This window comes from Pteronotus mesoamericanus, unplaced genomic scaffold (assembly GCF_021234165.1).
Source record: "Pteronotus mesoamericanus isolate MK-2021 breed Mesoamerican mustached bat unplaced genomic scaffold, CSHL_Meso_final scaffold_99, whole genome shotgun sequence".
NCBI lineage: Eukaryota > Metazoa > Chordata > Mammalia > Chiroptera > Mormoopidae > Pteronotus > Pteronotus mesoamericanus.
This window is the reverse complement of record NW_026555330.1, coordinates 12901746-12918614: the sequence shown is the minus strand read 5'-3', so window position 1 is coordinate 12918614 and position 16869 is coordinate 12901746. Positions and strand designations below refer to the sequence as shown.

General features: G+C 49.3%; 1 protein-coding gene across 1 annotated transcript in view; it reads right to left on the bottom strand.

The window, feature by feature from the left end:
- Window positions 1–1696: 1696 nt before the first annotated feature.
- The window catches only part of PLPPR5 (phospholipid phosphatase related 5), a 78427-nt gene continuing 63254 nt past the window's right edge, over window positions 1697–16869 (bottom strand). Inside the window, exon 6 of the mRNA XM_054564689.1 lies at window positions 1697–2420. Within this exon, the coding sequence (XP_054420664.1) occupies window positions 2388–2420 (33 nt within the window). The 3' untranslated portion in view covers window positions 1697–2387. The remainder of the gene's footprint in view (window positions 2421–16869) is intronic.

Below are 16869 nucleotides of genomic sequence, written 5' to 3'. Positions count from 1 at the left end.
TTCTCATTACTGTTAGAACAGAGAAGAATGGCTCTTACGGGTTCTTTGCTGGCTTTTCGCCTTCAGCATGTGTATCTTTTTATTCTTCTGAAATTCCTTGGTGGAGGGTGGTTCATGGCACACCCTGGGGACCATGGCCTTTAGGATTAGAGAGGACCTCACTGTGATCGGGATTCGATGCGCGTTTCGGAGGCAGTTCCAACTCCTGCACTGAGACTGGGTTTAGGAAGGTACAAAGGTCCAGCCTACGTGCAACTACACAGCTAAGGCTTCCAACCGGAAAACTTGACTAATTGGTTCCCTGGGAAACTGCTCCTGGGGCCGACAGAACTGGTCTAACCCTGAACGTCTTCCTGGGAATCCTGCCTCCCGGGGCATCGTGAAGCCCCGCGCCCCGAGCCCCCCAGGACGCGAGTTCCCCATTCCCGGTACCGCCCGCGTCTGAGAGACGGTCACGGCACTCCACGCTTCTCGTGTTCAAAATCTCCACCGGCACGGAATTTGCCCAGAAAGTCTGATGTTGGTAGTAATAGCAAATTTTTTCCAATTCGGGCCCCACTAATACTGTTTCAACTCCGCGCAGGGGTGGGAAAGAAGACGTAACATCTATTTCTGAAGTAACGGAAAAACCTGTGGTTATATTTATTTTCTGATTTCTGTTGACATTACGGAGAAAATTCAAAACTTGTTTTCTTCAGCTCCGTCAAGGTCTGGAGTATCACTTCCATCACTAACGACCGCTCACGTGAGGCAACGCGACACCGCGCACCTTTCGAGGCGGCCCAGTCACGGTTCGGAAGTACGTAAGCGGTTTTTCTCCCAGTCCAGTTCGTCTTCCTGATGATTTTCATCCTTAATTGCACGTGCTCGGTGTAAGGTGTGTCCTCAGGTGGGGGCCGGAGGCGGGGCACCAGGTTAAGCGTGACAAGGGGTCTCGACCTTCCCAAGGCCTCGCGGCTGCTCTTGACACGATTTTTAATAAGAAAACAGTTCACTGTGCTGTTGGATATTGAAAATGCTCATTCTTAGAACAAACAGGTACAATACAGTATGGGTTTTGTACCTTCAGTGTGGCATTTCTTCGTTTTTTAAAATACAGGGGGCTTCCCAGGACTCCACCGGCTTCCGAAGGGCCTCTGTGTGTCCAGACAGATGGGGCAGCTGCGAGCTGCTGGGAAGGAACACCAGTCCCGGGTCAGAAGAGGTGACGTTACGCTTTAACTGCCTCTTACCAGCCGTGTGGCAATGGGCACAGTACATTCCCCGCCTTGGCTTTGTTTTCCTCATCTATAAGGCGAAAGCCAGACTCTTGGTGTTTACCTGGGGCTACTTTGAGGATGAGATGATGTAACAAATGACAATATACTTTGCACATTATAAAGCACTACATCTGCGCAAAGTAAAACATGTTACCCACACTTCTCGCATTTACAGAGTCTAAGTATGTTGTCAGGGCGTGGTTCCTTCCTACTGACGTGATGTGGAGACTTAACGCGTAAAACACCTAAGGATGGAGCCTTTGGCTGCTCCTGAGACACTGCTGTCCACGGCAGGTCAGGTCGTTCAGGACGCGGGGGCCGCCGCCCGATTGGGTCGCCTGCTCCGCCCTCCACGCCGTCGGCCCTCAGGAGCCGCAAGTCAACGATCAAACCACAACGGTCAGGAACAGAAATCCAAATAAATAGTTTTTAATTATGATACATTACTTATTACAGTAAAAATTGGCATTTTCCCCTTCAAAAGCAGAAGCACCAGTCTTAGAAGGTATAGAATGGATGGCATTTTAAGGGAAATAGAGCATAAAACTATGTGCAACATTATTTTAGTTTAGAATATACATTCTAAAAGTAATTGCACACACTGAAACCTGTTGGGATGGAAATAATGTCATGCTGAATAGCAAAGTAAAAACCCCCACTTCTAATGAAATAAGTCCACTTCAAATGAAATAACGGTATACTACTGAAAAGATAATAGGAAAAATTAAAAAGCATAACTAGCCCCAAATGGAGGAATTTCTTATGCAAATAGGACTTGTGCAGAGGTTTCTTTTCACGTAGTTCCGGTAATTCTCTGAGAAACCAACGTGGGTGTTATACTGCAGAATTAATTTGTTCATCGGGTGACCCCATTTTAATTGCACGCCTGCTTTGTGGGAGGCGTTGTTGTAGGTCTTGGGAAGGGGTACAGAGAAGAAAGACACAGCCCTGCCTTTGAGGAGCTCACAGTCTAGTGGGGGGACAGACACATCGACACTGGTTTTAAAATTATAAAAATTATTAGACAACTTTAGAAACTTCTTTCGCAATCAAACAAGCTTTGGGTGTTACGGATGGATGCTGAACAGGGACGATGTCCAATGCAGGGAGAACCCGGCGGCTTCCGTATCATGTGACTTCTGCAAAGGCGGCGATGTGGTTCTGCAAAGAGAAAGGCATTCCAAAGTCAGGGTCCGCGGAAGGAAATCGCCTTCAGCACACACGTGGGGCTTTCACAAACGATCATTAATCAGCCTAACAGAAAACCATAGCCTGCGCAGGCCTCGGGTGCAAAACCACACAGTGTTGTGGAGCTCATTCTATGTGTTATGATATCCGCTTAGCTGCTGCTACTTGTATGTTGTATTTAATAGTCTTAATTAACCAAATAAGGGTGGAAGCGTTGTACCTGCATTCTTCAAAATGAACACTGGCATTTGGAGAGAGGAAAACGGCCAAGCCAGGCACGGTAACATTCTGCACAGTGTTACCGGAACGTTGGCGCTTCGCTGTCGCTGCTCCTGCGAGACAGCTGCCACAGACGAGGGGGGACGTGCTGGCATTTGGTGACTGACAAAGTCTCACTTAAACACTCATTTTCGATGCAGGAAGCCAGACTGCAGACGGTTGTCTCCGTTGTTTACCTAAACCACAGAGCCCTCCGCAAAGCCTTTTTACTTTTTGTTTTTTTCAGGCAACAGAATTGGGTACAGAGAAGCCGCGTGGAATGGCCGATATGTACATGGGTTCAGATGTGCAACCGGCCCTCCCGTGGCTGCTGAAATGCTGCAGTGGAAAACCGACAGGACGTGACTAATCACGCCACACAGGCTGATGTCAAGACCGAACGCATGTGACCGCCCCAAGCCATAGCAGCGGCACCCCGGAAGGCTCCCCACCAAGCCTTTGAACGCTTGGCGTAGCAGGTCGGTACTGACTCAGAGTCAAAGGCATCCAATGGAATTTCATGAAACGCAATGCAAGCCATGCGGCCTCTCCTGTGTACAGGAGCTCCTTTCCAATTAAAGTGTAAAAATATTTAACTAGTTAAAACATTTAAAAAAAAAATGGGTGCAAAGACACTCAAGTTCATTTTCACTGAAGGCAGGCATATCACTTCACCACGAGGAGACTACCCCTGACTAAGGCTGAAGACATTCTCTGATTCTCTAGGTTTGACCGGCTTAACCTCAGAGAAAAACAGCATCGGTAAAATCAGCCGTGAGCTCAGTGTGCTTGCCGTTAACTCCTGAGAGGATCTTGGACACTCACATTTCCCATGTAAAATGCTTGAGGAAACTGTCGGGGACTGCAGCTGTTTATCTCAACATTTTCTTGCATTTCCCTTACAACACTGCAGGCGTGGCTTTGGGACAAAAACGACTTGTCAGAGTTACATGATCTGATCGAAGCCGTAAGAATGGCGGACACAGTACATCATAGGCTTGTTTCCACTGACCTCGTGAGGACGTGAAGTCTGTGAGCTGAGAAAATGCATGTGATACATACACAGCGTTTCAACACAAAATCGCCAAGGGTGCCGCCCGTCTGGAGGGGACCTAGCAGGAGGCAGTGACGGCTGGAAAGATGGCAGGATACAGATTTGAGATTAATCGGTGCGAAGCAACTGGGGGGCAGGTAAAGGGTGAGGAAGTGGCGGTAGAAAGAAAGGAAAGGAGTCTTAAAAAACGAACAAGAAAGGGCACAGTGTCGGAAGGGCTGGGCACCCGCGTGGCCTTGACCCAGAAAATGAAGTGTCCCCAAGGTTCATTGCGTTTGCCAAAGGTGAGCCTGAGTGCAGGGGACCCACCAGTCACCTTGCAAGGTAGAACAGGAACGTTAAAGGACCGTAATAACACAGAGAAAGTATCCAAAACAGACCTCTGATCATCAACGCAAAGCAGGACAGAAGCTAAGGAAAAGGCAAGTGATGCGTGAGCAACAAAGAATGGGCAACGTGACTGTATAAATCTAAACCTGGACCCGCTGAGGGAGGCAATGGATGCTAAGAAGACACAGCGACAGAAGGCTTACACCGAGACCGTCCCACATACGGACACGAGGTCACCTTAGAAACAAGGCCTTGAACGTATAACCATTTTTTATCCTCACCTGAGGACATTTTTTCATGGCTTTGAGAGAGAGAGAGAGAAGGACGGGGAGTGGGGAGAGGAAGCGAGAGAGGGAGAGAACCATTCATTGGTTGCCATCTTGTATGTGCCCCAACCAGGGATCCAACAGCAACCTAGGTATGTTCCCTGACTGGGAATCGAACCCGAGACCCTTCAGACGCCAGGGTGACGCTCCGACCCGCGGAGCCACACCAGCCAGGGCTGGGCATACAACTTTAAGACTGCTATTGAGGTCTGTGAAATACTGAGTTCAGTCTCGGCATTTACAGTCACGGCTCGCTGATGGCTAAAGCCTCCCCTCCCTGCCCACGGCAGCCCTTTCCCGGATGCCAAGTCATTACGAAGTTCAGCTGCGGGGTGACCGTGTGTTTCTGGACTGGCTATGTTTTGAGGTCCCAGGACCCTGGGGAAAAGACCCATTTTTTTTTTTTTTTTTTTGCGGTCAGCACCATTTCCATTTCATGTCACACTGAAGTTTTAACCTCTGAGATGACTTTTCCGATTTCACCGGAACGAGAAGGGTGCTGCTCTGCTCGGGCTTGTCATTTAAAGGTGGCCGTTAACAGAGAGACAAACTGATGAACATACAATATCGAAGTGACTGTGCATAGAGAAGAGACCATTAAGGGGGAAATTGAATAATAGGTTCTAAGTCCGCAGAAGGAATATACCAGACAGCCCAGGATCCATCTGTTCATTAATTTCACTGTCAAGCCCAAATGAACCCACAGCACAGAATCAAAGCGATGGATTCTTTATCTCAGCAGGCTTTACGCAACGAGATTAATTTTCCTGTAGTCGGGGAGGGGGGCGTTTTCTCTGAAGGAATCTGGGGAGGGACAAGCTAATGACTGAAGGTCCTCAGCCGCTCTAAGACAGTGGCTCTGTAGTATAACAGTTATGTCAGCAGGATGTGCAGAGGCATAGCCCGGGACACCCAGAGGACATCGCTCCTGTGCAGGGACTTACGCTGCTGCTCGTTTTCCCATCAGCACGTTTCTCAGGCCTGTACAGAACCAGGACTGCATTTAATGTCTCCAGATCACCTGTGCTGAGGAACGGACTCCCAGGCAAACTGGGGGGCAAGGCGCCTCTCCTTCAGATGGAAAGTTCTTACTTTGCGACCGTAAACCTTATTAGTAGATAATAGTGCAAACACGCAGTAGGCAAACCAAAAACTCATGCATAAAAGCATAATTTGGAGTCACAAGAGGAAGTGGTCCTATGTATCAGTCATCCGTACAATCCCTGGGGCCTTCTTCCCAAAGTCACACAGTCCAAGGCTCGGGTGCAGGCGGCAGACTCCCGAGCCCAGGGCCGAAGATGAGGAAGGGCCGCGTCCGTGAGAAAAGCGTTCACTCAAGCCCACAGCAAGTCAGCAAAGTACTGAAGCCGGTCCTTCAGGGCAGAGTTCCCATGCAAAACAAGCACCTTTTCTGAAAGGCGTTCGGGACCCTTAAACTTGGTAAATTCTGAAGTCTACCGTAGGCCGATGGTGGAAGCTCTAAGAGCTACACGCAAATCGGTAGTTCCCGCTTTTGCAGAAATTCTGTAGTTTTCAAAAAAGTGATCTAGAACAAAACTGCCACTTATTCATGACATAACCATCTGGCGATGACTTGCCGGCAGACACCATGTGGCACCAGCGATTTCCCTCCAAAAAAATGGGGGCCAGGGCAAAAAGAGCCCTTCATGTGGGAAAACAGGAAAAGCCACCACAGAAAGGGCGTTGGGCTGAGGGATGTTACATTCCTGTTCACGAGCGGGAACCCAGTGAGAAAATGAACTCTATTTGGAAAAGAAATAACGCCAATCAGTACCCAGGTCCCTTGGGGGAGCGACTGAAACCCGCACGGAAGGACACGTTTTCTGTATTTGCCCCGGCAAAGCAGCCCAGCCCACGCCAGTGCGCTCAGGCGCACCTGCGTTTATTGCCTTAATCGCAGGTGTTCACAGTGGCTCATCCCCATTATCCAGCTGAAGAGCCTCACGAGGCAGCCTTTGAAGGACCTTCCCTGCGAATGCTCTTCTTGACCACGCTCAGCGGGTTGGGTTCGGGACACCTACAAAATGTATTTCATGTATTATTTCAGCGTTTCTTTAAATACTGACTGATTCAGTTGGACAAGGGATTAGTCGGCTTTCAAGTTCTATGTCGTTACAGTGCTGGATCGAATGCTGAGGCTAAATATTTTCCCGGTTTCTTTCTTTCAAGATGACTGTAAGCAGCTTTTGTGTTTTAACGGACGGTTGTCAGCCATCCGCTTAGGTTTTTAGTCTTAACATAAAATGGGATTTGTGCAGAGATGGGCTTTAATTCATGATGTAGCCTTCAGCTTTACTGGTAAGGAAGCTGTGTGGTCCAGTGGACTTTGAAGTCAGGGGTTTGAATGTGGGCCCATAACAATGGAACTTTCCACAAGCTATTTGACCTTTCAAAGGCCCAGCTTTCTCACCTGGGAAAGGGCAATAATACCCTTTAAGTGGATTTGTATTAAGATCAAATGAGATTATACGCACAAGGCCCTTTTCTCTTCAGACACATTCTAGTTGCCTATAAAAGCCACAGAAACAAAATCAAAAGTAAAAAAAAAAAAGGTAAGAAACCAGGAAGACTTAAAAAAAAATTGGTTAGAATTTTGCAGTTCTGCAAGTTTACAATAATAGTATGCAAACTTTAAAACCCAAATATTTCCTTTAAGATTGCTACAAACACGTTGGAGGGCAAAGGCCGAACCCGGGTGGACGGAAGGAGCTGTGCTGTGTCCTGTGTCACGGAGTGTCTGTCGTCACTTGCAAATCACCACTGCAGATCCTGCCCGTGTGACAGAACACACTACTTTCTTTGAAATACAAAACCTTTTGAGTCCTGAGAAACACCTAGCATGAAGGACTTGGGATAAGGACCCGTGACCCTATAGTTATTAACAAATGAGTCTCAGCCGCGGTTATGCCGGCGTCTGAGCTGAAGTGTGCTCGACCTGCGCTCGCCTGGGAAAGAAGGTTTTGGGGAGCCGCTTCTTTCTCCCCAGTGCTCCTGTGTCTGTTCCGACTTTTAGACCAGCTTAGAGCTTTGCTTCCATTAAGGGATATTTAGGGTACTATTTGGAGAAACAGACTAAAAGCTCTTTCTGAGAGAATTGTTTCTCCCCAGAGAAAGGTGGACTCTCTTGGCGGCTTTCTCTGAGAAGCTAATTAAACCAGAGGCCGGCCTGGTGACCAAAGGGGCACTGGCTTTAGACCTCGTGAAGAATTCCCAAGCCCTCAGGAACTAGAGATGCCTACGGCTTCCCACAGAATCCCCAGGAGCCCTGGTTCTCCCTCCCGGCTGCTCGTTCGAGTCATCCGGGAGCTTTAAAAAAATTGCTGATGCACCTCCTCGGACTTGGATTTAATTGGCGCGAGGCGTGACCAGGCTAACGGGATTTGTAAAGGCTCTCCAGACGATCGTAATGTGCAGCCAATGTTAAAACCCGCTGTTTCAGAAGCTCTGCGGGCCCGGCGGGACCGAGGCCAACTGTTGGCTGGGAAAGGAGGTCGCCAGCGGGGTCCGGCGCGGTACGGACCCCCGGGCCCAGGCCCAGGCCTGCTAGACGAGACCCACTGGGTGTGCATCCCAGAAACTTGCCTTATCACAAGGGACGGAGTCAGTCCTTCACACCAGTCTGAGAACCACTCCCTAACAGCGCGGAAGAGATCGGTCAGCAACGTCAGCATTGTTCAGCATTGTCCAGGCTATAAAAGCAATTCTATAAATGCTATCATGTTTTCTGATATTAAAAAGAGCATTGCCCCAAAGAGCAGTCATTGTGAGTGAGTCTCAAAAAACTAAAATCTCTGTGTTCAGAGACTTCCGGGAACGGCACACGGTGTTCCCGGCTGAGAGCCGCACTGTGCGTGAGGGTCTGGAGAGATCCCATGTTTCACGGTAGCTCGACCCTCCCCGACGATGGACACGTAAGTCTACTGATACCAGTGTGTCGGCTGTACTTGCTGGGTGTGCGGGGCCTGTTGGAGCTCAGGGAGAGGGTGGGAGAGGCAGCTGACCCTTGAATTAGACCCAGGCAATCGCTCCTCCCTCCGTCCCTGTCCTTGGATTGGACATCCTGCCCACCATTCCCACGCTGGAGTCCCTTCAAGGGTGGGGCCTTGAGAGAGCGGGGTGCTGTTGAGACCCTGTGGATGGTCCACATGGCTAAACCCAGTTGGGGACTTTATGCAAACATCCGTAAGATTCCGGCTGGTAAGGGCAGAGATCTACGCGTCTCACAGGTGCCCGGAACCGTGTCTGTCTGTCACTTCTCTTGCTTGTCCCCCCTGCCGTTACGACTCTGCAGGCGTCAGCCGGTCTTTCAGTCTCTCCTTGCTGTCCGTGACTGGGGCTGGGTTTTGAACCAACAGCGCCTGGCGCTCTCTCGGAAGGTTCTTAGCTCCCCTAACTCTGAGCACCTTCCTGTCCGCTGCGCCCCCAGCCGACAGCCACAGCCGTGGGCTCAGCCACCGGCAGTGTCAGCAAGGTAAACCCCACTGCACCTTCTCTTCTGCCCTCTCACACCGCAAAGTGGCCATTTCGGAAATTTCCTGACCGCTCATTTGGCCCCCTCCTGCAGTCCATCTTGGTCCTTCTGCCCTCTGTTTCTTTTTCTACCCATTCTGGACCCCACCCGAACGCTCTTATATATATTTTTAATCCTCTCCTGAGGGTATGTCCTTAGAGAGAGAGAGAAAGGGAGAAAGTAAGAGTGAGAAACACTGATGGAAAAGAGAAACACCCATCAGCCGCTGCCCGTACTGGCCCCAGGGCCGACCACACACACAGCCGAGGGACGTGCCCTGACCAGGAACCTCACCGGTGGCCTTTCGGTGACGGGGACGTTGCCCCAGCCAACTGAGCCGCCCCGCCAGGGCGCCACCTGAACACTCTCGAAGGGCATCTGAAGTCTTACCCGCATGCTCTTCCTCACCTGCCAAACAGAATCTTAGTGCAAGCTGGTTCCCCTATCCGGAACATTCCTTTCTGGCCGGCTCGCATGGCTGGCAGTCCTTCGGCTCTCCCCAGAGAGCACGGTATAGGCGCTGCCGAGCGTGGACGGCTCCCCTTACGCGTTCCTGCAGCGCAGCCACCCTCACCGCGCTCTGCATTTGCTGATAAAAGTGTCCGCCTCCCCACTGCCCTGGCAGCGCAGGGGTCCTGGCAAATGTTCCACAGCGCTTCTTGTTTCATGCTTGTTACACGTTTCATATATTATAAATCCGATTACAAACAAAATGTTACTGCAGTGGTACGTAATGGTAGGAGAGGTAACTCCTTCGTAAGTTGTACCCCTGCCTTGTTTTGTACTAGTATTTTAATCTACCTAACGAATTAGCTCCCTATTTATTGTGTTTCTCAGTAACTCTTTCAAATGCTTTAGATTTGCTAAGCAAGCAGCCCAGGCTCCGGGACAGGGGAGAATCAGAGGACGCGGCTGGTGGACGAGGGGCACGATGAGCCCCAGTATGACCAGCGGCCGAGTAGAAGCCTCCTTTAGAAACGGGGCTCTTTTTAGAAAGGGGTTCCGCTCAGTAAAAATTTGGATGAACCAAATCAAGATTCATTTCAGAACCACTCAAAACCATAGAGGCCATTAGACATTCTGGGAAATGTTTGCAAAGGTACATACACACCCCAGCAATTCCATTTCTGGGTATTAATCCAAGAAACGAAAAATATATATTCACACAAAAACCTGCATGTGGATTTTATACTAGCTTTATTCACCGTGGAGAAAAAGTAGAAATAACCCAAATATCCTTTCATTTGCAAATGCATAAAATGAAAAAACTACCGATTCAAGTAATTACATGAATCTCAAAATATATTATGTTAAGTGAAAAGTCAGGCTATTCATAGTGCAAGTCTGTTCACATGGCTTCACGCTTATGAGACTTTTCTTATGAAAGGCGACGCTACAGGCACAGAAAGCAGGTCGGTGGTCAGTCGCCAGGGGTTGGGGGCTGAAGCAGAGTTGACCACAGAGGAAAACGGGTGCGTTTTAGGGTTTAGAAACGTTCCCTAACTCACTACTGTGACGGCTACATGATAGTAGGCACTTGTCAAAGCTCATACAACTAAATGCTGTAAAAAGGGACATTCACAGGCTATAAATCCTTTGGTAAACCCCAATTAAGAAAGAAATGAGGACCATTAGCCATGGTACGAACCAAGCCTAACAGCCCAGTGACGTCTAGAATTTGGTTTGTCAGGTATTGAGGTATTGTTTCAGCACTTAATTGTTCCATCACAAAAGAAAAGTACAGAGCAAGTGCATGGGAAGATAGTTTAGAAAACACAAATTGAAGTGAATTCATTTATTTTTGCCAAGATTAGTGATGATTATTAAGAACAATATATGTTCTGCATTAAGGATATGAATCAAACCGAAGCCTTGACTCTTCATCCTTTTTTCCAACATTTCTACTTTAATTATTTTTCATTTCATTTTTAATTTAATTATTAATTGAGATTTCAAAGATATATACTTGGGGGATGTGTACCCTCATGTTGTTTTTCACCGTGGACCAATGGAAGCGAAAGCAGCCCCCTATGCTTAACCACGGTGGCGGGGAGTTTACGTGGATTAGAACTTCTCCAGCAGGATGTCTAATAGGCGTAGCAGACTGATCATGAGTTGGAGCTCTGAAGTGATCAAATGGAACATGTTTGGAAATGGAAATGAACAGTGGAGCGTTTGGTTCCTCTTTCTTGTGTCAGAACACAGACCAGCTGTGTGACCTTGGGCACATCCCTTAACTTGGCTATGGTACTTTCTCTTCAAACAGAAGGAAGAGGACACACTCAAATAATCCCTATAAAAACCAACGTGATATTCTATGTGTGAAGTTCTTTGGGTACTTCCAAGCACGTATTAAGCTCTAGTTGAAGATGAGCTTTTATATGTATTGGTCTGTGGCCACGTTGGAGAAACCCTGTCCAGTGAGCAAGGACGGGCTCCCGGGAGAACCCGGCAGGTCCTGGGCTCACAGGGGCCCCAGACATCACCGGGCCTGAGGGCTGTGGGGAGAAGAGTCTCCGGTGACAGCTGTGGTAGGTGACCCAGATTTTCAAATTTTAAACAATAGATGCAAATTACTTGTTGCTTCTTTAATGAAAATAACAAACAAGGGGGCAAAAGTTGTTTCATAACATTGTGGATAGACCATTGTTTATTGTCCTTGTTTTGGTCAGCTAAAACTTGACATTTTCTCTACAAAAAAAACGTTCGAGGTGTCGCGGAGCTCCCGATCGGTTAGGAAGGCTTCGCATGTGTTTCTAGGACCGTCCCCGCACAGAAACAAATCTGAGCGAGGAGGGGGTAGATGGCGAGAGCTTCCCTCGTGTGACCACCTCTGTGTGCAAGGCAGGGACGTCCCAATCCATCATTGTCTTGTTGTCTCCTTAACTGAGGGCGGCAGGAATGGTAGAATGGAAATATGCTTTCATCGATGCTGCATGTGTTCACTCAAATGAGATGAAAAAATGTGTTTATGTTCCAAAGCAATTTACAGAAAAGATGCCTTCATAAAAGGCCTGCTAGGTAGCTGGAAAAAATCTGGCTTTTATTTTTTTGCATAGTATAATTTATGAACAGTGTGGTGCAATAAATACTGAATATTTGGGAGCACAAATATGGAAAAGGACGCATGGAAAATAAGAACAATGTGCTCGTTTTTCTAACCTAAAATGTTGATGCCTGTTGGAATTTTTAAGCTCCCATTTTCAATGGACTTCTATTAAAGCTTAAATTAAACACATGAGAACAGAGCACAGTACGTAAACATTGATTTACTTCAGGTACTTTTCATAAGTGCACAAAGCTTAGATTGAGGAAAAATACCTAAAATATGAATATACTTAGTTCCACTAACTATTCCAATATCTGAGCACTAATCAAGTTGTTTTGGGGAGGTCCTACATCACATTTACACCACGGTTCAGCAGCTCTGTAAAACAAAGGTTTGCATTATAGAAAAGCAAACGAATCTTTAATGGCTTGCCATACTTATTCAAGTCAACACCCTGAAACCTCAAAGGAACATGCTCCGGAGGGCGCCAAAATGTATGGTCACTTCTGCTTGGCAGGGGACCACAGAGTTGCTTTGCTGTCGCTATGACATTAATGTGGGCAACGTTTTATGCTATAATAGCTCCTGCGTGTGCTCTGGGCCGATAGACACTCTGTGTGAACCTTTAAATCCATGAAATACTTCTAGAGGGGTACCCTAGTCTGAAATAAAATGAAAATCCTGGTACAGCAATCGTTCGTCTTGCAGTAGGAAACGCCCTTGAGTTAAGCACGTACTGTGCGCCAAGAAGTTTATTTGCGATCTGTCCATTCAAACGACGACCCTACAGAGCAACCGTTGCTGATCAGGACTCAGGCAGGAAGATGTGGAGGAGCTTGTCTAGTCCTGCCTAGTGGTCATGGAGCCCAGCCAGGCTCCAAACCCGGGACTGCCGGCAGCTGCGAAAGCCTGGCTCTCCCCTGCACTGACCCCCTCTGCCTCGCTTCCAGCTGCATCTTCTCCTGGATGCTGGTGACAGTATGACCTGCAAAGCGGCCAATGCATGAGCTTCTCCGGGTCCTTGCGCGTCTCCTTACCCATCCATATGCTTTCCTTTGCAGTTGCCGTGGGAATGGACCTGGTCATTTCCACCTGTGACTGTGCGCACTCCCTGACGTTTCCAGAAGGGGGCACTGTCCTTGCTGCTCTCCGCTCTCCTTCAGGTGCCGCCGCTCTTCCTCGCAGAGCACTTTCAGAGGCAGAGCCCTGGGGTGCTCAGGTGGGTGCAAAGCCCCCGACTGGGGCGCAAAATGGTCATCTTGCCAGTTAGTGCTTGTGTTACCTCTTTTTTGTCATTGGCGAGGTGGCTTCCCTTTGCCTCAACTAATTAGATCACGTAAATCAAAGAAAGAAATGACTCCAAGGCTTAGGCCATTTTCTGTGCCATTAATTTAAACCTCAGAGCTGTCCGCATGCAGCCCTGAGTGGGGATAGCGGCCCATTCTAATTGCCTAATAAAACAATGTAAATATTAATTCCTCTTAGATCAATCGGAAACAGTCCCTTTTCTATCAAATCCCATCCATGCTTTCGTTTACTTTTAAGTGCTTTTGTTCCCTTACGAGAGACAGCGTCTCTTTCCTTAGGTGCTCGGGTAGCATCAGTTAAAATCGATAATGCACCTGCATTCGTTCAAGGGGCCTGAACGTCAGCCTTCAGGTGAACAGGAGCAGGGGGCAGGAGACAAGGACAGCGTGCCAGGCCTCGCGGCTGCAGTGAACGCAGCCTGGCCCGGGGGACCCCGGGGAGGAATGGCATGCACCCCCTGTGTGTTTGTCACGGGCAAGAGCACCCTCCGAAGGGAAGCCCGGAAAACGCGGGGGTGAGAGGGCAGCATGCTTCTTGGGGTGGCGGTGGGGCTGGTTTCCTGAGTTTCCTCCGGGTGGGTGGCTGAGCTCGTTCAGGCTACCCCTGCTGGAGGCCGAATGTGCGTGTCCGCCCAAAATTCAGGTGCTGAAACCTAACCCCCACTGCGACGGGATGAGGAGGCAGGGCCTTCGGGAGGTGGCGAGGCGGTGAGGACGGAGCCCCGTTGAAAAGAGGCCCCACAGAGCTGCCTCCGCTTCCGCCCTATGAAGACACAGCGAGAGGATGGCCCCGGGGAACCAGACACCGAATGCGCCAGCACCGTGATCTTGGACTTTGCAGGCTCCAGGCCCGCGGGGAACACATCCCTGCTGTTAGAAGCCGCCCGGTCTCTCGCACTTTGTTACAGCAGCCGATGGGCCAAGAGGACGCCTCTGAGAAGAACCAGCCCCTGGCTGAAGGCAGCCTTGGCCAAACGAAGGCTGGCCCGTCAAACGGGCACGGCACTGCCGCCTGGGATGCAGCCCACCTCATCTTCGCCAACGGCCTGGGTGTTTGCCTGGCTTTGCTTCAGCGCGGCTGCCCTTCACGTCTTCTCCACCCTGAAGAGCAGGCTCCTTCCTTCTTTCAAGGGCTCCCCACGGCCTGCTGGGTAAGAACCAATCCCGTCATCGCATGAAGGCCCCTCGTGCATCTTCCTCAGAAGAGGCAGGCTCCTCCTCCACACACTTACTTCCCATTGGTGTTTGACATCTAAGGATTTGCCTACTCATAAACTTCGCCCGTTTTTCAATCAGGAAGTTGTGTGTGTGTAGTTTATATATAATATATCATATATATATATATGATATATATATATATAAAAGTCTGTCTGTAAAGTCCACTCATTGTTAATATAACAAGAATGGTTTGCGCAACCTCAATGTAACCCGGCAGCCAAGGAGAGCGGACTGGGACATGCATGGGTGAACAATGACAACTTCACTGTCCTGGTCACTCGGGGTGGTGGACGCTGTTGAGTGAGCCTGTGTATTGTGTGGCCGTCACATTCAAAATGACTGAGTGAATAGAGCGACGAGTCTGCACTAAATTTTGCGTTAAGCTTGAACATCCCTCTGCAGAAACTATCTGGATGACTGAGAAGGCTGTGGCCATGGGCAGCTGGCGACAGGCAGCTTCACCGCGAACACGCGCCCGCTCCTGCGTTCCGTCTCGTGCAGAGTTGTTTGGTGAAACACCCAGTCAGGAGAAAGACCATTCTTTCTCCAGCATTGAAATGGAACCACCTCACCAAAACATACCTGAGTTCTAGAACATACGGTATTTTAATTTGACCTTGCGTCCAGGTAACCCTTCTAGCCTACAGACCCAGATGTCTATTTAGAAGAAAGGTTTCCTTAAAGTGTGTCTGAATAGTCCTATAGCTCCACGCGTTCTGTTCCATGGGCTCTGCAAGGACTCAGACGTTCGCCTTCTGACACGTCCTCCACGTCTGTTTTCTCTTCTCAGGTCAATTTTATTCTCTTGTGCTTTTGCAACACACCCTGAAGACTTCCTCCCACACAGCTGATTGGACTCTCCGGTGTACGTTTTGCTCTTTGCGGTTTCCAGGACGTACCGGTTTTCATCCTGCCGGTTTTCATCCTGCCGTGACACCATTTCATTCCTACAACGGTTTCCTAACGGGCCACTGCGCCAGCTATTTTCTCTCTCGTTTCACCTATTTTTTTAAAATTTCCTCGACAGTGGAAAGGAGCTGCCATCCTCCACAGATGTCATTGAATTACTTGTCATTAATCCTGTTATTTTCAGAAACATACTCTCACTTGTATTGAACTTTCATGACTGTCTTTCTGTGAAGGAGAAAACCGCGTCACAGAGCACCAAGTCAGTCAGCTGCCAAGGTCAAAACGGTCCAAAGTGCCCGGCCAGTGGGCCTCCCTATCCAGGGGAAGAACATCGCACTATACTGCACCGGGTCCCTCGACGGAGTCCCTAATTCACCGCTGAGACGCCGCGATGCGGTATCGCAGACCGCTGTGATGCAGTTGCCGGTAACAAGCAGTTAGTGGACCACGGGATGCGGTGGCTGTTTCCACAGATGGCTCTGCTCATAAAACCAGACGTAATGAATGTTCAGACCCAGCTTTCAGAGACATCATGACTCTTCCCCATAAACTACGGCAATTAAGTGTGTGACAAACTCCCTATAATTAAGGGATGAATCGCTGACATAAAAATAAAGAATGCCCGCATGCTGTAATTACTCTGTACCTTACTGTTTATCACACATGTGCTTTGAACACACGAGGTTACATAAGCACTTAACTTCTAAAAGCAGCCTTTTGTGTCCTCTACACAGAACTGACAACCAGAAAACGGCAGCCTGGCGTCAAAATGCTGAGTGCGTGGCCGCGCGCGGCCACACAGGACCCGGCCCCGCTCCCTTCCTCCCCTGGGAGGGCCAGCCGCAGGGGTCTCCCGCTATCACTTCTGAAGATCAAACCTTGGGAAGACGTTTGCATCTTCTTCTTTTCCCGCTGTGAACTGTGATGAAAAGCCATCCATTTCCTCCGAATATTCCTTAGTTTTCCTTATTGCCAAACGAAGAGAAAGGGGCTGTGGGCGCCCCTGGAGTGGTGGCCTGCGGCGGGGGCGGGCGCGGGGTGGGCGGGGAGCACAGGCACCCGTGGCTGCCCTGGCGGAGGGCAGGGGAGCCTGGCGCGTGTCTCCAGCGAGGAGTGCGGCGGCGCCGAGGCCCTTGGCCCGGTGGCGCCTGTGGGGAGTGGGCCACCAGCTGTGTGGGCTGGCTTCTGCCTGGAAGCAGGAAGGACAAGCCTTGAGGGCAGAATCGGGCTCAGCAGGGGTGCCCCAGGGTGCTGGGAGGGTGGGGGTTGCGGGGGAGAAGCCCGCCCTTTTATTTCCCAACTACCAGAGAGAAGACAAAGCACGTAAATTTGTCCTAACAAAGAAATTAATGAAGGAAGGAGTCAATAAACACGGATCTCTTGCAATCTAAAGATTCTAATAGAATATTTTCTTTGCTCTCACTGTCTATTATTTTGTTG